This window comes from Gracilinanus agilis, chromosome 4 (assembly GCF_016433145.1).
Source record: "Gracilinanus agilis isolate LMUSP501 chromosome 4, AgileGrace, whole genome shotgun sequence".
NCBI lineage: Eukaryota > Metazoa > Chordata > Mammalia > Didelphimorphia > Didelphidae > Gracilinanus > Gracilinanus agilis.
Window position 1 is genome coordinate 145,665,660 of NC_058133.1, and position 26,086 is coordinate 145,691,745.

The following is a 26,086-nucleotide window of genomic DNA, read 5'->3' on the forward strand; positions in this document are numbered from 1 at the left end:
TATAAAAATTTATTTCTTTTAGAAAAAATTAATTTTGGTAGGGCATAATAAGATTTATATATTCTTTCTTGAGAGATATTTTGTCTAGAAAGCATGTTGTTTCAAAATCCTAAATCTTTGATAGTAGACTGCCATCTACTTTGGCTAAATAATTATTTATAATACATAGGCCAAAATTTCTTGATTTTTCTTTTATCTTAATAAATGGGTGACAACATTAGAGTCTTTTATAAATTAGATACTTATATATCAAACACTAAAACTTTTTAAAAATTCAGACCAAGAATATTTTCCAAAGGTTATCTCATCCCCCAAAAGAAAAAATTAGTACAATGTTATTGTTATGAATATCAATGAGAAAGCCAAAAAAACTAGTTAAGCTATTGTTGAAAAGTTAATTTTTTATCCTTAAATCTGTCGGATACAAAGAGTATATATTTAGAGTTGAAGAATATGGAAATTTCTCAAAATCTATGATGTTGGCATGTGGACACTATAAATTCATTTTTGTATCATTCAACTAAAGTTATAGTCATAATTTTTTCTCATGGTCTGGAATTCAAACTCCTCTTTTTAGAAATTTATGTTCAAGGGTTTAGCAAATAATAATAGCTCTCCCAGCTCCTCCTTGCCTAAAATAGGGGAATCATACCATTTTCAGAAGGATTTTATGTCCCTTATGTATTTTAATTCATTTTAATGTAGTAGCATGGATGGCAATTTTTATGTATCAAAATTAGATTGCTTCAAGTCACTTGAACTTGAACCTTGGTTTCCTCAAACGTAAAACACTTGAAATTTACATGAAATAACTCATATGGTTATTCTAAAGAAGTACTTCATAAAACCTATATACTTTATATGAATAGGAGCTATCATCATCATCTCTAAAATTCACATAGCTTGTCATGATATTATGGTATCAGTCCCTATTCTACCCAAAACCAAGAGTTGTTTTTCAGGTTTCAGTCATGTTTGACTATGACCGTATTTGAGGTTTTATAGCAGTTTGGCTTTTCCTTCTGAAGCCCTCTTTATAAACGGGGGAAATGATGCAAATAGGGTTAAGTGACTTTCCCAGGGCACACAGTTAGTGTCTGACACTGAATAACTCAAGAAGTTGAGTTTTAATGACTCTAGACCCATTATTCTAACCACTGTACCATCTAGCTATCCAAACTAAGAGTTGGTATTATCTATAATAGATAAATCCCAGGGATCTCTCTAGTATGATCAGGCATATATCGATCAATTCTAACATTGCCACTATTATTTTACTTACTTCTATCAGTTTTAGCTACAGCAATAATATGACAAAAAATTAAAAGAATATACACTTTTTAAAGAAGAAGAAACCAATTAATTGCTCTTGGGTAATAATATAATGACTAATTAGAGAACTCAGAGATTCCACTAAAAATAAATTTAAACAATACAATAGAGTAGGATAATCATCATCATCATCAGTCTTTATATATTGCCAACAAAACTCAATGGAAAAATGAAATTTTATTAAAACAAATATGAAATATTTGAAACATATGGGATTCTGAACATCAAGACATACTCAAAACTTACTCTTATGGAAATATAAAATTATTCTCTCTAATCATAACATCCTATCCTGCCTCTTTTACAGCTTTGAGCCTGTTCTTTGCTTTCATAATGACCGTTATCCCTTTAAGCCCTACATGTTCATTAATCCATTCTAGTTATACTTCCAGCCTTTCACAATTTTCACCTGATTCTCAGTCATTTCAGTAGTGTACTTTCTTCCACACATGAAAATCCCTCCCACCTCAACATTCTGATGATCCCCACATGCTAATAACCTCCACATCTCATGTTCTCTTTTTTTTAATTTCTAAAATTTTTAGGACAAATGAAAATTAAAAAAAAAAAAACATGTTCTCTGGGACCATTATAAAGTTATACCATTGAACCTCAACTGGTCCCTGACAGTGGTATTTTTATTCATCTTTTACTCTTAACATTTCTTACTATGGCTCTTTTTATGTCCCATAGTCGCCACTCGTGAAACTCAAAACACAGTCAGTACTTTCTTAAGAATGTCTAGGCTCTGTTTCCAGTGGCAGTGCCCAGGATTTAAATATTAAGTCACTCACAGCATGAACATCATGTAGTAAGGGAAAGGATCTGAGAGCCAATTTATTTTTCTCCCTAGGCCAGTTGGCGCTAAGAAATATATTTAGGGTTTTGGCCTTCATTCTTTTGTCCTTTTCCATTGTAGTTGCAAGGAATAAATTCCCTCACCCAGAAATTCAAATCTTGGGGGACCTTGGAAGCCAAAATTCAATAGCAGATGTTATAGTTAGCCTAGCAACCAAGCTCTGAGAAGCAAAGGTCCTGCCATAAGTTTAGGGAGATGTTTTAGAACTGTACTTTAGTAGGACTAATTAATGCTAAGTAGGAATTGATTTAAGTTATAAAGTTAAAACTCCTCTCTCTAGGGATAAAAAATATGAGTATGTGGGAGATAGCCAGGAGTTTAGGATATGTCCCTCTAGTGAAGGTCAGGGAGATATGTATATATTTATTCTTGTAACCTTACCTTTCATTTCTCCTAATATTATCTCACATTAGTCCCTGCCACATTCATGACTGCATATCCTAGCCAAAGTAGACTATTATTATCCAGGATCATCTATTCCCTCCCTTTTTGTTCATTCATGTCACATTGCCTACTTCATATTTTTCATTGCAGTTAATCTGTACCTCTATTATTCGTCTGTCCAATATCACAATTACTTGAAGGTATGTCTTATCACTTGAGAATCTATCTCTAAATTCTTTTATATCATCCACTGCTTTGCATATAGTTGGTGATGAATATATGTATTGAATTATTAAGGAAAAGCTTCAAAGGTAGATTGCTTCAGGTAAAAACTAAATATAACTTCAATAATCCTTTACAAGGAGGTATTTATCTCTAATTTAATAAGACCAAGGGCTCTTTGTTAAGATCAGCTATATTTGAACCAGAGCTCTTGGCCACTTACTTTTTCTATTTCCTCAAACTTTTACTGAAATTATCCCATACTTTAATTCTCATCTTACTTATCAACCTTTTTTTGATGGCAAGATTTAGAACTTATATTTTCTTTTAACTTTTGTAATTTTAAATGCTACAAAAAATGTACATTCAAATATAGTTTCCTTGATAATTTATAAAATAAATCCCACAATTTTTACATTTGTTTTACTTGTTGCTTTTTCCTTATTCTTCCCAGATTTCAAATAAAACTTTGAGTACAATTATAAGGAAAATGATGGTATAGTTGCAAAATGGGTGGCACATAGTAAACAATTAATGAATGCTTGTTCATTAATTAGTATGAAATGAGTACAGAAAAAAAGGTTAGAGATGAACTGTGTAAAGTTTTAAATGACAAAGAAAATTATTTGCATTTTATCCTAGGAGCACCTGGGGATTCTTTTTTAAATTACCTGATCATATTTGTGCTTTAAGAATATTCTCATATTAGTTTGCAAATTCTATAGGATCAGGGATTGGATCTAATCATTGTATTCTCCAAAACCTTATCCTTGAAAGACTTTTAATGATTATCAAAATTAGAATAATTTAGTCTGCATTATACCATCTAACAGAATTATATGTTGTCTTAAATTATTTCTACATATAGTCATATATATTCAAATCTCTTCCACTGCTTCCTGGAGAGCAGAATATGTTCCTCTTTCAAATGTTATATTTGTAGAGAACATGGTGCAATGCTTTGCACAGAGTAGGTACTTAAATATTTTCCCCTGCCAAACCAATCTTCCCCCATAGTACACAACAAAATGTCTCATGCATAATGAATACTTAGAAAGTTTTTATTGATTTGAAGTATGCCCTTCTGGTACTATAAAAAATTTCTAGCTCAACTGCCATTTTTAGACATGACTCCCAAACTTGTCATTATAGCTAAACTAGACTAATATCTTTAAGTCATCCATAGAACAAATTATATTTTGTACCACCATTTTATATTAAAATATAGAAAGGCATAATTTCCTTTTCCCTTCCAGCCCTGCCCTTTCCTACATTATTCATTGGTGGACAATATCCTGAAAGAAAATCAGTGTGCAATCTTTGTCTCTTTTCTCACATGTGCATCTCAATTTTAACTACTTGTCAGTTATTAACACTTTGTCAGTCATAGCACAGGCAGAAAAGAAAATTCAGCTATTTCTTTAAATTTCCTTAATTTTTTAAAATAAACTTCTCATCTATCCATTCAGTCAAATATGTTGCTAGAGTAATTATTGTTGCTGTTTTCTCTTATGAGATTATTATCATCCTCTCTAATTGTCAAAATTCTACCTCCCAGAGAATTTCTCTGATTTACCTCTTTTCCAGCCCCCAAGCTGGAAGAGATCTCTCAGGATTTTGAAGCCCTTGAGCTTTTGTGTGATATAAGCCTTAAACAATAATTTTATTTGGTATATGAATTTGATGACTTTTAAGGCCTCTTCTAGTTCTACATTGATAATCCTATGTTGTTTCTTCTCTATTCAACTGCAAAGTATTTGTATGTTGGTACTGTGAATCACTTCATCTTTGGATCAACTATATCAGTGATTCCCAAAGTGGGCACCACCGCCCCCTGGTGGGTGCTGCTACAATGCAGTGGAGCAGTGATGGCCACAGGTGCATTTATCTTTCCTATTAATAGCTATTAAATTTTTTTTTAAAATTAATTTCCATGGGACTAAGTAATATTTTTTTTCTGGAAAGAAGGCAGTAGGCCAAAAAAGTTTGGGAATCACTGTACTATATAGTATATAGCTTAGTGCCTTGTACACAAGAGGGGTTCATTGAATACTTAAATGTTTTATCAAAGCCTATTAGCTTTCATTCAAATTCAGACTGCTTTTTCTTTGTATTAAAGGTTTCTACCATTTCTTCTTTTCTGTCCAAGTTTTCTTTGGAGCAACTCTATCAACCTCATCTGACACAGGAGGTCAAATGGTTCCCAGAGGCTGCCCCTATGTCTCCCATTAAGGTTTTACAGTGATGTTGTCTTTTTAATGTATTGTTTATGGGCCTCACCAATATGATGTGCTCTCCTGATTTCAGGTTAATATCAGTCAGCTAAACTTAATGTCTTTAAAAAAAAACAAAAAGAAGAGTATTTCATTAAAGAAGTAAAGATAATTGGTACAAAACACTGATGAGTTCCTTATAAGAACCTCCATTTTGGTGTTGGGCACAGGGCATTTCTGCTTCAATCCTTCCAAACTGTGGTTCTGGCTCTTTGGATTTTACCACCATGCTCCTATATAGAGACCTTCTCCTATCAATCCCTACTTTTCAGCTCTCTGTTATGTGTATTTTCCCAATTAGAAGGTAAGCTCTTTGAGGGCAGAGAATTTTTGCTTTGCTTTTGCTTGCATTTGTGTCCCAAAACTTAGCACAGTGCTTGGTACATAGTTTGCTCATAAAAAATGCTTGCTATCTAACTCCCTCTCTTAGAGACACTGCTACATTTGGGATTCTGATGTTGTTTAAAATCCTTCAGGCCCTCTAAAGTTCACAAGATCTTCCTCTGATTGGAAAGGAGAGGATTGGGAGGAACTCATATCTACTTCTCTTCCCAGCAATTCAATGATTGCTCCTTAAGAGTTGTGTTAATGGTTCTTATTCCTCTCCACAATAAGATACTAAAATGCCCAGGTTCTGAATTTACTTGTTCTTTTATTTAAAATTTGCAGCATCTGACCAACTTGTCTGAACTAAACTGAACAGACTAGCCACTCCATTTCATTCAATAGTTTTCAAGAACTTCTAAATTTTTAGAGGAATATCTGAACTGAGCCTAAAGTCTTTGTTTGGCTCTCCTTTTTCTAATCTGCTATCTGGTATAATTTCTACATCTTCTTCTATATCTCCTAACATCTTCTTCCCTAACTGAAGGATATTGGAAACCACCCAGATGTATCTGACTTTCCAGAGGCAAATTTGAAAGAAGGATGTATTGATCAAAGAAATCTTATCATAGGTGGAATGCAAGGCAAATTATCTTTATGGTCAGCTCCCCAAGTTCGAAAATGTAGACTTTACCTTGTACCAAAGCAAAGTCATTCTGAGATGCCTCGGTGAAAAAAATAGGCTATTTGAGAACATTCAAGAAGCCACTCTCACAAATGGCATAAGAGAGAGTGGAGGATCTCTGAATCAAACACAGTCACCTTATTTTAAATGTGATGAAAGAAAGGAGCAATGCATGAAGAATGCCCCTAGACAGCTAAAGCCTTTCGCATCCCTACTGCTTCAGAACCAGGGAAGCAAGGACTTTGTTTCTTTAACATATTACAATGAAATAGATCTGCTTCTGATTCACCATATGCTAGACTGGACACTTTCCCCTTTTTCTCTGCCTACATGAGCTGGCTCTTTTCCCAGCGCATGCTATAATTCTTTCTGGACTCAATACAGTGCAATGATCTTGGCCTGGTCCCTCTCAGTCAATAAAGTTTTTCAATAAAGTCTTTGATTGATTTATACAATGGATAAGTCAGTGTATACCACAGCACACCTAACTCATACTTCTGAATATATTCAATAATTGTGTTCTCACTTGATTAAGGTATCAGAGATAGAATCTTATTAGCTGTTCTGACACTGAGATATCTCCAATTCCATTCAATCAAATTTCATCAATTAAAGCCTTGTTATCTTCTCTCTTATTTCATTCCTTAAATATAAGGACCTGGGATCCAATCCCGGCTCTCTCTTTTCCTGCTATCTGACTGACATTGAACGAATTCCTAAGCACTTTAGGTCTCAGTTTCCTTATCTATAAATTAAGAGTTTGATAACTTCTAAGTTCCTATCTAGTAAAATCTAGAATCCCATGTTTCTGAAACTAATAAATTTTATTGAACATATTCTGCAGAGAGAATATTGCATTCCTTGGTGTAATAGAATTGGTCTTTCCCTGACCTGGTCATGGGGAAAGGACCAGGTACGGAAGTGTTAAACTCATTATAAAATCTAACTACTGTATAATTTCTTTAGATGGTAAGAATGTGTCTCCTAAGGAAATCAAAAAGAGGACAACAGGATAATGTGAAGAATGACCAAACCTTGAGGTGATTTTTGAAAATTAGTACCTGGAATCCAGGACTGGAAGGAGAACTCAATTCTTGAGGGAATAAGCAGAAGAAGAATGGAGCTGGAAAAGGAGAAGCTGTAGAAAGCCATGTGGAACTCAGAGAATAAGGCCAGTCAATGGAAAAGGAAACTAGAATTTGGGGGGTAAGGGTACTATTGTTTCAGAGGAAGAGAAGTTTCACTGCTGAAAAATGACCTCCCCTTATAGACCTTAAGGCAAATAATCCCCCTTTATTCCCTTGAGCTCCTTCTTGTCGACCAGAAACATTTTTCTTCTGGGCATTGGGAGAAGGGGAGGGAAAGTCATCTGTTTACATCACTTTGCTTCAAGTGTTTACTTTGCCTTTATAAACAGTGGTAATTACCAGTTGTACTTATAAGGACTGCAGTTGAGAGGAACCAAATAAGAGAGGAACCATCTCCAGAGAAGAGATAGAGAAGAAATTTTGTCAACCAGTCTCCAGCTGAGGGCTTGATACAAACAAAAAGATAAAGAGAATAACACATGCTTTGATGCCTGCTCCTGAGAGTAGAGGAAAAGCTTTTATATTAGGAAATCTATCTGGGCAAGTTAGTAGTGGGGTGAGAGGAAAGTAAAAGTAAATGAAGGACCCTGATCACAATATTCCCTTCAACACAAGTGTAATGGATGGCTGGGGAAGTGGGGGACAAATAAGGCAAATACAAACCTTATACCTGAAAAAGAATAAATATTTAATTGGTTAGACAAAAAAGAATCAATTGCTGTGTAAGCTGTGCATGTCAATTCACTGAGCCTCAGATCCCTCATCTCTAGTAAATAGATGGGAATAGATAGACTAAAAGTTTCTAAAATCTCATTCCATTTCTAACATGCTGTGATATGTCATAATTGTTGTTGTTGTTGAGTCATTTCAGTCATATCTGACTCTTCTTTGTTCCATATGAGGATTTCTTGGCAGAGATAATCCAGTGGTTTGTCATTTCAAGTTCATGGTACCTATTGTACAGATGGGAAAATTGAGGCAAACAGGGTTACGTGATTTGCCCAGGGTCACACAGCTAGTAAGTGTTGTGACTCCAGGCCTGGCATTCTATCCACTGTGCCACCGCTCAGTCAGAAAGGAACATGTTAATAAGTAAAAATTAATGAACTATAAAACATACATTTAAGTGTTGTCTCCAGTAAAGTCTTATTTGCATACCTCTTCAGTCAGTGTATAAGCATACATTCAGTACTCATAATGAGGTAGGCAGTGTGCTAAATAAATACTGAGGATAACAACAACAAAAAAAGGAAAAAATTGTCTCTGCCCTCAAGGAGCTCACATTTTAGTGGTAGAGATAATGTATATTACATATAAATACTTATAGACAAACATGATATATCCAGAGTAGATGGAAGAAAATTTGAGAAAAAAAAAAGCTCTCAGAAGAGAAGACAAGAAAAGAAAGGCACTAGAAAGAGAGATAAGAGTTAAAGATTTGTAGAAGGTGAGATTTGAGCAAAATTCTGAAGCCCAGGAATCTTGAAACAAAGGTAAATGAGTTTCCATGCATTGCCAGGACAGAGGTATTGAGTCAGAAAAAGGAACTGTTATGCTAGGGGAAGAGCAAGCAGGTCTATGGGGGCAGAATGTATGATGTATGGAGAAAAGAAAAGAATAATAATAAATAGTAATAATAAACACTCAAATAGTCTACCCCTGTAGTAATATTAATGACAATAATATGTTTATATGGGTTTCTAAAGTGCTTTATATATGTTATCGCATTGACCCTCACAACAGTCCTATAATACTGGTGCTATTATTATCCCTGTTTTATATGTGAAACTGAGGCACAGAAAGATTAAGTCATTTGCCCATGATCGCGCAGCTTGAGGAAGGATTCATACTCCTCTATCTGCCTCCAAGCCTAATACTCTATATCCTGAGTCATCTATCTGCCGTCTAGAAGAAAACTAGAAAGATAGGAAGAAGCCAAAATATAAGAGTTTTAAATGTGAAATGGAAGACTTTATATTTAATCCTGCCATTAAAGAGAACCTTGGGAGTTTATTGAATAGAAATGTGATATGTTCAGATCTTTAATTTAAGAAAATCACTATGACAGCTAAATAGAATTTTAGAATAAGGAAGAGATTGGAGGCAGGAACACTAGCCAAAAGTCTATTGTAATAATTCAAGTAAGAAGTGATTGGGCACCTGTGCCTGGGGTCATGAGACTAGAGGACATACATGAGTATTGTTACAGAGACAGGACAAAACTTGATAATAAACTGGCTGTGTAGGGTGAGGACAGATGGGAAAAGGATAATACAGAAACTACAAGACTTTGTGACTGGTATGGTGGTGGTACACTTGAGAGTAATAAAAGAGTTGGGAAAAGGGGCAGACTTAGGTGGAAAATGAATTCTGTATTAGAGAAGCTGAGTTTGAGAATCCTATGAGGACTCCAAGCTTGAGAAGTCTAAATGGCAGCTGATACTTTGAAATTCAAGCTCAAGAGAGAGAGAGAGAATGGGGCTGGATATCTTGGTCTGGAATCATCTGCATAGATATGATAACTGAATTCATGAGAACTGATGAGACCAATAAGCAAGACAGTTTATAGAAAGAAAAGAAGGCCCAGGATAAAGTCTTGGAGGATAACTACAGTTACTAGGAGTAATCTGAATAAAGATTAGGCATTTGGTATGGATAGACTTAGAAAGGAGAGAGAACCAAGAGAGAACAGTATTAAGATAACCTAGAAAGAAAAGAGTATCCAGGAGATGATGAGGATCAATAGATTCAAAGGAAGTAAAGAGATCAAAAAGGATGAAGACTAAGAAAGGGCAATCAGATCCTGGCAATTAAGAGGGCAGTTTGAGCTGATAATAAAACCAGAAATCTGATGTAATACTTTAGGAAGCCAGTGAAGGCAGAGAAATGGAGAAACCTACTATAGGCTGATTTTTCAAGGAATTTAATTGAGAAGAGAAATAAATAAATAAATACACACACACACACACACACACACACACACACACACACACACATATAAAAAGCTAGTGGTGATGGTTGAAGGTTTGTCCTTGGGTTCTTGAAAGTTCTTGTGAGCTCAGCACAAGCTATGGAAGGTACTGCTAAATGGGAAATGCTTTATTTATCTCATTACTTTTAGGCTCAGAAAAAGACTGGTAAAGTTCAGGGGCAAAGAACTGGTACACTAGAGTACAAAGCCTGGAGTCAGGAAGACTCATTTTCTTGAATTCACATCTGTCCTTAGACATTGATTCACTGTGTGACCCAGGGCAAGTCACTTAATAATATTTGTCTCAGTTTCTTCATCTGTAAAATGAACTGAAGAAAAAAGGCAAACTATTCAAGTATTTCTGTCAAGAAAATCTCAAATGGGGCCACAGGCTTGGACACATCTGCAACAACTGAACAATAATAGCAAGAAAAGTCAGAGAAGTTATCACTAGAATATTGATCTCCATGTGATGATTCCCCCCCACCTGTAACACCTCAGAATGACTATGTATTGCTACGAGGTGAGGAGGGCAATGTGGATCAGTAGAACAAATCTATGACATGTGGATATTCTGCCAGGCATATTTCTATGCAAGAATCTGCTATCACTGGCTACAGTCAACCTCTGAGGCATTTGCTGTCTGACCTAGTGTTTTGGAAAATCATAAAACTCAGGAGTATTTTTTTTCAAAGTCCTTTCCTTGGTTTCACATCCAGGCAGATTTTTTTACATTGTATAAGTGGAAGAAAATATTCTTTACCATCTATGAAAGTAACTGGTCTTTTAAGCATTGAATTAAATACAAAAGTGTTGGGGCAAATTAGTAAAGTAGTCATCAGAAAAAGCTAAGTAACTCTGATCCACAAAAACTGCCTAGAGAAGATGAATTTTGACACAATTTTTAAAGAATATCATAATGATATGATGTAAGGGATAAGAGGCAGGAGACTAATTTAAAAAAAAAGGTGGACAAGGCTATTTTACTTATTTAACAAAAGAAAAAAATAAGAAAATGAAAAGCCTTGTACATTTGGAAGAGCAGTGATTCTAGAATCAAAAAGGTGGGTTCCAATTCTGATTCTGACATTTACTATTTATAGGAATTTTGTAGGTACCTTTGCCTCCTTTAGTTTCATCCATAAAATGAACTGGACCAGATAGCCTCTGAACTCTAAACTGTCTATCTCACCTTATGCCTATGTTTTTGATTTGATTTGATAAGACAGTATTGCTTTTCAAATGTGTCCAACCCTTCATGACCCCATTTGAAGTTTTCTTGGCAAAGATAGTCAAGTGTGTTGCTCTTTCCTTCTCCAGCTCATTTTAGAGGAAACTGAGGCAGTAGGGTGGCTTCTTGCATCTGAGGCCTGATTTGAACTCAGAAAGATGAATCTTCCTGACCTCAGGCTTAACACTCTATTCACTGTGCCACCTCGCTGCCCTATAAGAAGGTAGTTTTGATTAAAAAAATGATAACTTGATATATTTTAAATGTTAACCTAGTAACCAAATCTATAAACTAAGAAATATAAGTGAAAGTAAAATCATTTTTGAAAGTTGGCCTTCTTTTTGCTTGCAAGACCTGAGTCATCCTTCAAATAATATTTCAATATCCAAAACACATACACCAGAATGGAGGACTATAAAAAAGGAAAATATTAAGACATTAATCAGATACCAAAGTTTAATTCTAATTTCATTTTCCATTAGGTTTTCTTTTAAAATAGACATAGCTTTAGGAAGTTCTAAAGAAATGTACTTAAGGCATAGCAGCCATTATCCTTTATTGCCACATAAGTTCCATCTTTCTTTGCCTTTAGGCAACAGACCCACTGGCAGCAGTGCTGAGAGACACGTCCCAGCTGAGGAAATGCTTTATGAATCATGTGTTTTTCTAGGCATACTGAACTCTCCGAATTATTAACTACGGCAAGATAGTAAAAGTCAAAACTCATTCAATAAATTCCAGGACATTCAGATTGAGAGAACAGGTGCTTAAAAATTCACAGCTGAAGAAAAACTTAAAGGACACTTTCCAAATCTGCTTCGGGGCAAGTACAAAGCAGACCAGGCATTCCCTCATGGAGGTTGAAGCTCTTACCTAGTAACCAGGCTGGACCTTTTATTACTGTCATTCATATTCAGTAAGGCTTGGACCATGCAACTTCGGAGTTCCTTTCCAACCCTAAGAGTAATAATCACTATGACAGCAAATACTTTTCAACTTTAAACCTAGAAGACAAGTTTTGCAAAGGAAATTGAGAGATACGTAACTGCCATCTAGTGACAAAAAAGAGGAAAGCAGGAAACCACATGAAGGGGGTTTGCTTTGCCTTATTTAATAAGAGTTTTGTTTGCAGTGAAGTTGGATAGAGAGGATGAGTTATAGGCAATCCCTTATAAAGGGGCAGAGCATGATCTCACAAACAAGAGTTTAAATTCTAGGCGACAGCATGCTTTCTAAAAGATTCTTGTTTCACTTCCATAAAATGATAGAACGAATAAATAAGAAGTAGAGAAAATAAATCTTTGATGAAAATTTAAAGATGTGACTTTTAAAAGTTTAAATATGACTGAAAGCGGATCATCACCGTGAAACTAAGCTCTCTGAGCTCTGCTTTCAGACTATATGCCCTAAACCTGGCCTCTTCTAAAATGCTGCCTCATTTTCTTAAAAATGCCCAGAAAGGGTGTTCATAAGTATATGTTAACTGAGGTTTCTATTTTGTCAAGAATTAATTTAACTGAGGCAAGTGATTTTACTGTTGAATGTGTAGTCAGAGATACTTCTAACGCAGCCACTTATTATCTATTGATCCATGCTATTTTGCTTGAATTTTGACTGTTTTCTTGACAACTTTTGGTTATTTGCTAGCACCAAGGACACACAAAAAAGTGAAATGAAAATTAATCAATCCCATATTTACTCTTCAAGACTCATCAATATCCATTGATTAATCTATACACATTTACAACCTAAACCTACTATAAGCTAGCCTCTAAAGAGAAACAAAAGTGAAACAAACTATGTCCTCAAGATTCTTACTTTCTGATAGAGAAGACAAAATGTAAACATTTTGCAGTTCTTCAGTGATTTCTTAGTCCTGTCCCACTCTTTGTGACTCCATTTGGGATTTTCTTGGCAGAGATACTAGAGTGGTTTACCATTTCCCTCCCCAATTCATTTTACAGAGTGGCTTCTGAGACAAATAAGTTTCACTGACTTGCCCAGGGTCACACAGCTCATAAATATCTGAGACTGGATTTGAATGCAAGTCTTCCTGACTCCAGGGCTAGCACTCTATCCACTAAACCATGGAGCTGCCCCAATGCAAATATAGATAGAATCAAAAAGGATGATGGGACAAGGGGGGAGCATTAGTAGGTGAGAACATATTGATATGTTTCATGTAGAAGATTTGACTGTTAAAGGAAACCAGAGATTCTAAGAGATGGAGGTAAGAGGGAAATACATTATAGTCATCTAAAACTTCTTTAGTTATCTAAAATTTATTTTGTCAGATTTCGTCTAAAACTAGAAATGTTTTCTATTTTTCTTTTTTTGATTGTAGGGATCAAATTTATTCTTTTCTGTTGTAAATATCCATACTATGCATAATTAAACTCAATTTATAGTTTGATGTCTTTTCAAAAAGTATCACAGATTTCAAACAAGAGGGAACTTTATTTGTCATCTAATTCCACTTAAATATTTTTACAGATGAGAAACTTGAGGCCAAAAGAAGTAAAGTGATTGTAACTAAGGTCATGTAGATCATAATTAGCAGTCAAAATTTGAAACCAGGTCCTATGACTCCAAATATAATTCTTTCCTATTTACCAGGTTATCTCCTTCTGTCAAGGTAAGACTGAAAGAAAAAAATTCTTACCCAAATTTTCTCTAATTCCTCTGAATAACTGAAGAGTGATCCAATTGTTCCCATTATTTAGGAATTTTTATTTTTATACAGTCATAGGCTATCTAACATCACTAAACATCTGTGAAAAAATACTGTAAAAATATTAAAGTATGCTTCCTAGGAACAATGTCTTATGTAATTTACTGAGAAGCTTATACTTCAGGGAATCAAACAAAAAAGAGAGATCATCAGCAATCCAAATTACATCTCAGACAATTGACTGAAAGTGGGATTTTGGAAGGAGAATTTGGTCATTTGTATTCCTGACATTACTGAAAAATGAGCTTTTTCATGTGTCATGTCTTGGTAGAGTGTATTATATTTCCTTTTTGCTTATTTCTTAAAAATAAAATTTTTTACTTTAAATTTTTAAATTCCAATCTGGCATTGTGTATCAAAGATTGTTTAAAATGCTTTGTATATAAATATTGCTGCTAATGATGACTCATTTCTTTATTTTGGCATTTTTATGTTGTAATCATATATTTGTTTTGAGTTAGACAAATATAGTACAACTTTTTATATGGAGGAGGATATTAAAGTGTTGAATCAAGATACTTTCTCCAACAAATAGCCATTAGAAACAACCATCACTACAATAATAAAACATATATATATAGAACTATAAGAACTATAAAGTGTTTTCAGCATACCAAGTCAGTGAGATAGGGATTTAAAGTTCTGCTATCCTGATTTAATAGATAAAGAAACTGAATACTCAAAAAAGTTAAGTAAAAAATGTAATTAGATTAAAATGTATTAGAGAATATTTAATAAAAATAAATTAAAATACAACATAACATTAAAAAAAAACTTAAGTGACAAGACCAGAGGCACTCAGTGAGGAAGCATTAGAACCTGGATCTTCTTTTCATTACATCAAACTGACTTGCTTTTACAATTTACAAAGTGCTTTCCCCAATGCAACCAATAAAAATGGTCTTGAAAGTATTATTATTCTCATTTTTAAGATGAAAAAAAATGAAACTCAGGAAAGAGGTGACTTGCCTTTGGTCACATGGGAGAGCCAGGATTCAGATTTATTTCTCCCAATTCTGACTCGGAGTTTTTTCCAATACACTACAAAGCCTTAACAAAAGATGCAGAATCTGACTTCTACCCCATACCTACTCCTTAAAAATAACTCACTGTATCAGAAATTGATTTCCGATGAATTCCTCACTACCTTAGTTATTTTAGAAATTCTCAGAGAGGTAAAAAAGTATCTGTGACATGTGAATATTCTGCCAGGAATATTTCTATGCAAGAATCTGCTATCATTGGCTACAGTCAATCTCTGAGCCATTTGCTATGTTGGCTAGTGTTTTGGAAGATCATAAAACTGAGGAGTATTTTTTTCAAAAGCCTTTCTTTGGTTTAACTTAAAGGCAGATTTTTTTTACATTGTATAAGTGGAAGAAAATATTCTTTACCATTTGACTTGATTCTTTCTGTTGTAGGAAAATGGCAAGAGCCCAGGTGGGCAAAGCTAATAAGAATGGCATGTGCTGGGTAGTCTAAGATACAATGCTGCAGTTCAATAAGATGGAGGGAAGAGACTGAAGAGACCACCAATACTAGTTGTCAAACATAGGATGTCCAACTGAGAAGCAATCCCATCCATCCTATCCTGTTTATCACTAAAATGGGAAAATATCTGAAACAGAACATCTTTCTCCACCCCATCCCATTCCCCTTGTGATTTCTCTTTTTTAGGGAATGCTACAGCTAGTCTCCCCCTCATTACCCATGTGTAAATCCCTGGGATTCCTCTTCATTCCAAACTATAATTCAAATAGCGACTAAGTTCCATTCTACTTCTCAAATATTTCCAATATCCAGCCCTTCTCCTTTCAAATCTTATTGCTACCACTGTAGACTTCACTGCCTCTCACCTGAACTATAATAACCTCCTAAGTAGTCTTCCTTCCACTGTCTCCTGTTCAATACTACTCCCCTCCCTATTCAGTATGGTACACCATTTTAAATGGTGCTATATTTATTTTCCTAATGCAGAGGTGTGACTACAGGATCAAAGGATCATGGATTTTGAGCCAAAAGGGTCCTTAGAAGTCATCTAATCCAACCCATTTGTTTTACATAAGAGGAACAGGAGCTTAGAGGTTGAAAGACTTGTCCAAAGTTATCCAGGGAGTGACAGAAGCAGATTTGTACCAGATCTTCTTTGTGCCAAGCTACTATATCACTCTACTGATCAGAATGCTTTAGTGTTCCATATTTACTGTCAGAAAATGCCCAGAACTCCTTAGCATGGCATTTAAGGTCTTAATATGACACCAATTTATCTTGGTAGTCTTATCTCATACTACTTTATATGTCTTTAAATTCCAGGCTTTAATAATTATCACTTAAGCCTCTATTTGAATGAGATTTTTTTCTGTGAAGCCTTCTTTGATCCATCCCAATGTGAAATGATCTTTCCTTCCTCAGATCATAGAAATTATTTTTATATCTCGTATATCCACTTACCTTACATATTTGTTATTCATTCATTTCAACTGTCTTTTGACTCTTCCTGCCACCATCTAGGATTTTATTGTTATATGATATTTCATTCTCCAGCTCATTTTATAGATCATTTTACAGATGAGGAATTAAGGCCAATAGGGTTAAGTGACTTTCCCAAGGCCACACAGCTAGTCAATAGCTGAGGCTAAATTTGAACTCAGGAAAATGTGATTTCCTGACTCCACAACCAGCACTCTTTCCACTGAACCACCTTGGTGCCACTTGTCATGCATACTTCACTATAAGATTTAATAGCTCCTTGAGGACAGTGACTGAAGTCTTATTTAAATCTATGTGCCTCACTTAGCACTTAGCATTATATTTTCATGCAGGTGGCAATACATCTTTGCTGAATGAATTTTGAATGAATAAACTTTGGTACTCTACCTACTGGATATTTCCATTGTCTCTTATAATGGAAGACAGTGGAGGAGTTGCATTATTCATGAAAGACATCACTCTAGCAAATAGGTTAATATAAATACAGAAAAAACAGTCACAATTTGCTATAAACCTAAAAATGTCCACAGCTTTAATGAAATGTAAGTTGCAAAAAAGACAAGGCACAAATGTGAAATGACAGCAAAACACAGAAACATCACATTCGTTATGTCACTGCATGATATTTCCAAGGAAGCAAAAACTACTATTGATCTAATGAGGCAGCCCTGAGATGACACTCCAAAATCAGGAAGTTGGAAGGCCTACAGGATATTAAGTTTAATGCAATCTAAAAATCTCAGTTTGGAACTCTCTCTGTCTTCCAGCCAATTTTCTTTGTGAAGCAGACAAACTCAGGAATTTATCATGTCTGGTAAAGGAAATAGCCTTCCAAAGATTTATTAGATTTATGCAAACTTCATTCTCCATAAAAGGGAATGTAAGAGAATCTTCATTCTTAACATGAGGAAAAATACAAAAAGGCCAAATGCTCTTTCTTAAAATGACAAGGCAAAAGACATTCTTGAGGTTCAATGTTATATGAAATACTAAAATTATCTTAGTCTCTAGGACTGAACCAGCACTAGATCTTTGTTTTGAACACACAGAGATTCGAAGGGATTTTAGGTGTTTAAAAAATAACAAAAACTTTATCTCCACATTTTGCATCCTTGTCATAGTTGCAACAATGATATATCACTTTCTTTTAAGGATCTATTTCAATACTTTGCTGTGGAATGGGAGTAAGCCTAGTAAGTACTACATCAGACTAGAAAGTCTAATGCAATATTTTTAACAACGGAGAATTTTATTATGCTTAAAGGTTTGCAGGCTAATGGCTTGCAAGTGTTTTAATCTATACTAGTGGTTCCTAAATTTTTTCTTCCACAAAGTTCTATGAATGACATAAGAAATGTGCTGTGAATTTCAATGGTCATTTTGTACACTAATCAATATATTCTTTACAAGTATTTACTGACCAAGGTATCATTAAGGAAGACTAGAACATAAGTGACTGATCTATGTCATTTATTATTTACTATACCCAGTGATATAGATTGTATATGTATTGGCTGAGGGAAAATTCAAAGAGAATCAGAATAGGATGGATAACTATATAGAGAGAAATATTTTTAGTCATGGTAAGTCACACAAAAGCATTGAAGGTAGAGAGCAGGGTGGTGATCTGTACTGGTGGTAAAGAGAGTCTCTGTTGATGAAATCACTAACTTCAAATATTGAATTATTGATTCAATCTCAAACCTAATCAGTAAGTGTTATCATTACTTCATATAAGATAAAGCTTCTAACAATATCTTTTCTTCTGATTGTCATTTCAAAAATTCAAAAGCCCCTCTTTTTCTCTTGATCTTTTGGAAGAAGATATTTCTCACATCATAAAATATTCAGAGATTTTTAAAATTTGGAATAAATGAAATATAATGAAAAAGATTCAAAGGGGAAAAAGAGCAGTAGCTCCCATAGAATCACAGCTGATTAAACTATGAAATCAATAAAAGCAAAAAATACATTGGACGGAAATGCTTGCTTTTTTCATTTGGCTAAGTCAAAATAGGAGCTCATGGAGAATTGTTTGTTCAAAAATCAAAGCAGGTTTTGGGTCCACCATTGCTCCCCACAGGTGGTGCAAATAGATAGATAGCTGGATTCAGAAAGACTTGAATTGAAATGCAGTCTCAGACACTTAAGTAGATGCTTGGGCAAATTACTAATAACTGTCAGCTTCATTTTCCTCTACTTTAAAATGAAGATAATAATAATGCTCTCTTCAAAAGTCATGAGGTTCAAATGAGTTATTTGTAAATTGCATCATGCAGTACTTGTCACATAATTGGCACTTAATAAATTCTTTTTTTTTCCTTTACCTTCATTTCCCTTCTTTGTATGCCACTGATTGCTCAAACTTACTTACACATTAATGTGGAGAATCATGTTTCTATCAGTGGGCATTGATTTAGCATGCATATTCCTTACCAATGTTAATTTTTCCCAACATTCTCTCTTATTAGTGTATGAAAACTATACTTTCCATAGCCAAAGACTTTTGAAAAGGAAAACCCACATAAAGGTAAATAATTCAAGTTAGCTCAATTTTTTTTAAAATCCTGAAGAAAAGTCTTACCTGTTGAACAGCATCTATACACTGTTTCGGTGTTTCTGAAATGGTAGCTTGAAGTTCTAAATTAGAAAGGATAAAAAAAAGAAGAGTAAATATATCTGGAAGAAAGAAATAATTTTGTTTCTCATTTCCTATTCAGAAGGAAAAAGAATAAAATCTTAGTTATTATGATATCATGACATGTGATTTGGGTGACAAACATAACTTCTTTTAAAATAGATCTTACTAATATTTTGTTTTTATATTGCCAGTCCTCCCTCAGTCCCTCCCTAATTTGAGATCCATATCATTTTAACAAAAACACTTTTTAAAACAGGAAGAAAAGAAAAAATTCAGCTAAACAATCATTGAGTAAAAAAAAAGGGAGTTAAATACAATATTACACACCAGTATATACACATATATGTAAAGGAGTTGGGGGGAGGATATTATTATTACATCCTGCTTTTGAGATGAAATTTGATCATCAAAATTCTGTAACATTCAGGCTCTTCTGTTTTGTTATTCTTTCATTTATATCTCTGTAATCATTTTGATTATTTTCCTACCTCTGCTTACTTCATTTTTGCATCAGTTTATTTAAGTTTTCCCATGCTTCCCTGTATTATTATGTTTAAAAGAACAGTAACATTGCATTTGCCATAGCTGGTTTAGTCTTTCTCCAATCAATAGGTATCTACTTTGTTTCTAATCCTTTGGTGACACAGAAAGCATAGTAATAAATAATGTTGTACATGGAATCTTCCTCTTAGTAAGTAACTAGAATATTTGTCTAGTAATGAAATTTCTAGTGAGGATATGAAGATATTAGTCAATTCATTTGCCTAAATTTAAATTTCTTTCCAGGATGTTGTACTGATTTGCAGCTCCGTTAACAATGCATCAGTGTACCTACCTTTTCACACTTCCAAAATTAATGATTTACATCCTTTCTCATCTTTGCCAATTTAGAAACCATAAAGTTTAACCTTGGGGTTATTTTGGTTTGCTTTTCTCTTATTAGTGACTTGAAGCATTTTGTGAATGTGTGCATATATATAAATATGTGTATATACATTATATATGTGTATAACACATACGTAACTTATAATTATTATAACGTACATTTGTGCATGCACATTTATATCTACATATATATACATATATATAATGTATAGCAGTTTACAATTTTTTTGAGAACAAAATGCATTTAAACTATGTTCAAGATAGTCTAATCATAGTTTGAATGTGTGGATTTTTTACAATATAAAAATAATCTTTGCTTTGTAGTATAGGCATAACGTTAACCATGTTAAACAAGAATATATGAACCAACCTATGCCACTTGTTGCCTAACAAAATAAATTTACTGTAAAACAGACCTAGGAAAATTCTGATTAGCTACAGTATATCTTAAAGGATATTCTCAAAATGTTATCCAATTAAATGGCCCTGTACTATATCACCAATTAAAAGCACATCACAAAGCTTGTAAGTTGGTCAATGGGTGGGGGGGCAAAGAAACTGTCAAAGTTCATCTGCCAAGTTTGAAGTTTGATGACTTGCCTCAGGAAGTACTCAAACAGACAGAATCAAAGCTTCCTGAAGTATTGACATATACCACAACCAACAATCCTCTTTTTTTGGGGGGCTGGGGGAGGCAGTTCTTAAAATCTTTTGCTTCATTAGGACCTATTCACTCGGGCTCTACAGGAATCACAAAACAGGTCATTTAATACAACTTTTTCATTTGAAAGATAAGAAATATGAAAATCCTCGAGATGGACTCACCCAAAGTTATAAAATTTGTTAGTTGCATCTGAGAACTAGCTCCTAGATTTCAATTTATTCTGTAATATCTTGTTTATATATTATCTGCCCTGTTACACTGTAAGCTCTTTGACAGCAGGAACTATATCGATAAATGTTTATCTTCCCAGAGCTTAGTAGGTGTTTAATAAATGCTAATTTCCTGATCTCTTGATTTTGTTACTCCACCAATGCCTCTTTAATTGAAATTAGAACAAACGATACCCTCAATCTTCCCCATATAGGTAGCTAGCTTTTGAATTTACTGCCAAACATATTTTTAATCATTCTAATTAAAAGCAAAGCACAGTGTTAAGACATTTTTAAAAAATAGATTTAACATTTAACATCCTGTCTCACTCACATTCTTGGAGGGGAAAGAGAAGTTTCATCTTTGGAAACTGATATTTGCCATAAATAGACTATAAGGTCTTTGAGGGCAGGGATTGTGCAACTTTTGTTCTTTTGTTCTAGTAGTTAGCACATGATTGGCATTTACTAAATGTTTTACTGATTAAGTGGTGAACTAAAGGAAAAAGAGAAATAAGACTAAGTAATTTAAACAGAACATTTATAAATGTTACTATCTCTTCATTTCAACCTGGCACCTCCCAGTAATATATGTTTTTAAATCTCAAATTCTATTGTTCCAATGGAGAACAGCCTAAAGGGGAAGCATAAAAATTTTAACACAGGAGACATCATAGTGGCCATAACAAAAGAAATGAATAATATCATTAAGATCATTTTTGATGATTTTTCCCAGTGAACAGACACTGTTAATAAAAAATGGATTTTCTTTCATTTTATGATTGCTAAGCTTAAAAGCAGGGATTACCATTATTATTGAAACCTGATTTTTATTAAAGTCCCGTAACATCAAAGCTATACTATCGTCAATATTTGACGGCATATCTAAGCCCTAATAATACTTATTAGTTTTTTTTTTTAAATCAGCAATATATACAGTACATTCCAAATTTATTTCGGTAGTGCTGGGCCTAGTAGCCTTCCAGGAAAAGCAAAATTCTTAACTTTCATGGCAAGTTTGTTTCTATATCACATGGCTGAATTATAAAGATGTATGGGTCACCTCACTGAACTTTAAAACCCAAAATTAGTTTTCTATACCTTAAATGACTACTTTATAGGTTCATTTTTTTCTCCAAACTATGAATCTCTAAAGTCACTTTTTACTTCCACAAACTTTTAATTCAAAAATACATCTCATAAAATGAACACTGAGTGTGATTTTTTTATGGTTTAGAGGTCAGGAAAAGACTTTTCGCATCAAAATGTTTTTGAGGAAGGCATGAATATGCTGGCTCTAAAGTTAAAAGTTTGAGAAAGAGCAATGGGAATACTAGAAGATGGAACTTAAAAATGGAAAGCAAAGGGAGGATAAAAAAATTATAAAGTTTTGTATTGCCAAAGGATATAAACAAAAATATAATATATAATATAAACAATAAACATAAACAATAAATAAAAATAATATAATATAAACAATAGTGTTAAAAAGAATTTCAAATTAATAACAACCACATTAAGGATTATTCTAAATTATTAGTAATAAGAGGAATGCAAATTACAATAACTATTCCACTTCACACTACAAATGAATTCAAAATTACAAAAAAATAAAATAACCCATTTTGTTGACATTCTTCCCTTTCCTTTTTTAATGTTTAAATACTTGAGTTTTCTTTCATTTCTTATTAAATATATATGAACATTTAATATATATTATATATAACAGAAGGAAAGGGTTTAAAAATATATGTTTAACATGTTGTTATATATTTGTATATAATATTAAATACATGTATCTAAGTTTATAACCCTTACACTCTGTCTTAGAATCAATACTAAGTTTTGGTTACAGGTCAGAAAAGCAGTAAGGACCAAGTGAAAATGTGAGTTGGACCAACCATTCTGGAATATAATTTGAAATGTTACAAGGAAATTATGACTTCTAGCAGAATAGAAATTTTATGTAAAAAAACGGCTTCAATAGAACTGTATTTAGAGGCAACTTGGTGGCTTAGTAGATAAAGATCCTAGATAAAAATTTGGCCTCAGAGATTCCTAGCTGTGTGACCTTGGGCCAGTCACTTAACCCCAGTTGCTTGGCCTTTACTACTCATCCTACTTGGATTCAATATTCAGTTTTGATTCTAAGAAAAAAGATCAAGGTTATAAATAAATACATTAAAAATAAACATAATAGTATGTTAAATATGTTTAACTATTACCTTCTGACATATTATATATACTAAATATTCACATACATTTAATAGCAATGGAAATAAACCCAAGAAAGTATTTAAAGATAAAAAATGGAATTCTGTCAATAAGAAGTGAACTGAAAACAAGAATCTAAAGGGGAAAAAAACGGAAACATTGGAGGAAAAAATAAGAGATAAGAAAAGAAAGAAACTGGAAGAAGGAGAAAGGTAAGAAAAAGGGAAAGGGAAAGAGGCATTGTGAAAAAGTAGAAAAGGGCAAGAAATTATGCAAAAAGGAAATAAAGGGAAGAGAGAACATAAGGAAGGAGAGAAGAAAAGAGAAAAGGAGAGGCAAAGTAGAGGGGAAAAGAGAAGAAAGGAGTTTACAAGAAATGGAGAGAAGAAGGTAGGTACTGAATGTGTTAAAAGGAAAGAAGACAGGTAAGAAATTTAGTGGATGAGCCAAAACAACAAAGGGATTTAGTTGTCCATTGGCTAGCTTCTTTACAAAAAAATATAATGTACTCAGGGCCGGTGTATCTTGAACAAAAATTTCTGGCACTGTCTCTTTAGCTAAGTATTCCCTAATCACCATAGCTAGATGTCTTTCCTCTTCCTTTTTACTCCAAGTACTTATTTTCATTTCATTTCTTCCATATGCCACGGGTTTTAAAAGTTTTTGCTGATTTATGTTACCTTTTTTGGAGAAGTTCTCTCATCTCTTCATGTTCATTTTGTATGAATAGCTATCCTAATTCATTTTTTGTAATATTAAATTTATTTATATTTTCCATAGCACCTTGCATCTAGTACTTCATTAACAAATGTATTAAAGAGCTAAAGAATGGCTCTTTTTTGATCACCATTACTAGTAGCAATTTAGTCCAAGAAGATGAAAAATTGGGAGACAGAAGCAAGGGAGGAGAAAATTGGCAATAGTAAATAAGAGTAAACATAGAATAAGATGGAAACTATAAAATGAAAGGTAAAGAAAAATTGAGGGGATTTTTTTCTTTTAAAAAAGTGTTTCCAGCTACATCAGCATTGTTTTTAAAGTTCCTCACAATCTGATTCTCTCGTACCATTCTAAGTATTTTATATATCATTCCTCTTCACATATTCTAGATATTAGCTAAACTTGTCAGCTTACTGTTCCTCACAGAAGAAAACTCATATCCCTTTTAAATACTTAACACACACACACAGTCTCACTAACCTTAGAATGTACTCTAACCTTACTTATACATTGAGAATACCCAATTTCCCTTAAAAAAAAATTCAAGTACGTCCTTCTACTTGAGACCTTTCATGATATGTCTCTATAGTCAGTTGTTAAGACTTTTCTCTCTATCAAAGTCTTTTATATTTATTTTTCATTTGCTTGTATATGTATATGAATTTTTCCCAATAGAATTTGAGCTCTTTGAGAGTGCTCTCTCGATTTTGTCTTTGTATCCCCAGCAATAGTAAAGTGTCTTGTAAATATTAGAACCTTGAATGATTATGCATCAAAAGCATGTGCAGATACCCTGAGAAAGAAGTTTAGCACACATCAGGCACACTTATGGAGATACAACCAATGGTATGATAAAAAGAGGAACCTCTATATTTTTGTTGTTCAGTTATTTCAGTCTTGTGCAATTCTTCTTGAACCTACTTGAAGTTTTCTTGGCAAAGATATTAGTGTTTTGCCATTTCCTTCTCCTTCATTTTACAGATGAAGAAACTAAGGCAAACAGTATTAAGTGACTTTTCCAAGGCCACACAGTTAACATGTCTAAGGCTGGATGTGAACTCAGGTTTTCCCGACTCTAGGCCCAGAACTCTATCCATTGTGCCAACTAGCTGCCTTAGTCTCTATATTGCTAATCCATTTTTTTTCCATCTGTAAGAGAAAGGTTGCAAACTTTAATTTTGACTCAGCTATTCCATGTCAACACTTTACTCTTGGAAGAGTTGGACAAGAAAGCTTAAATAAGAGAAGGATAATATATGGTAAAAGTGTGAAATAACATAAAGGCAGTGTCCTGAACACCAAGTAGAATTTAAAAGGATCTATAATTAGTGCCCAACCAGAACTGGTAGAATTATGGAAAGGAGAGAAAGCAATGTTCCAGATTTTCTAGGATGTTCTGCTTAGATTAGAAATTTCTCTTATTTCCAAAATAAGAAAAATTATTATTAAATACTATATTTGTTTTTTATCATGAATGATAAAAAATTATGTATGTATTTCATACATACATTGTATGTATATATGTATGTATGTAATGCATTTCCAATGCCCTTACCTATTTATACCACTATACAAATATTAAATGGCACATCACTCCTGAAATTTAGGTATATAAGTTAAGGAAATTATACCAACTAGAAAATTAAAACATCTTCTACTTACCTTCAGTATCCTCTGCAAGGATGCATATTTTAAAAAGAGACATGTTTTATGTATTAAAATTATTTATACTATTGTTTTGTGGATTATATCAAATAACAAAAAGGGTAAGTATTTTAGAAAGTTACATAAATTCTAATAATATTATTTCAACTGAAAATCTTTCCATAATGAAAAAACTAAAGCCTAGATCTCAATTAATAAATTTAACTGAGAATTCATAAGGAATAGAGAACCAAAAATAAAGAACATTTTAAATTTACTTTTCAGAATGCTCAATAAAAAATCTAAATTATTATTCATTTAGAAAAATCAAGCATGATCGATAAGACACGGGTGGGAGAGGAGAAAGAAAAAACAAAATAACTAAGAGTTATACCAACATGATGATCAGCATATCATATGAACAGATGTACTATTGGAAATTCTTTAATAGTAAAGAAAAATAAATAATAGTCTTTTTCTATATAAAAATTGATATTGCAGTCATCTGGATGTTATTGA

The 26,086-nt window shown here is 33.4% G+C and overlaps 1 protein-coding gene across 2 annotated transcripts in view; it reads right to left on the bottom strand.

Moving 5' to 3' along the window:
- Positions 1-26,086, bottom strand: part of FMN2 (formin 2) — a 453,830-nt gene that overhangs the window by 361,003 nt on the left and 66,741 nt on the right. For both annotated transcript variants that reach the window (XM_044674186.1, XM_044674185.1), the window contains exon 4: positions 19,175-19,230. In XM_044674186.1, coding sequence (XP_044530121.1) covers positions 19,175-19,230 — 56 coding nt within the window. The remainder of the gene's footprint in view (positions 1-19,174; positions 19,231-26,086) is intronic.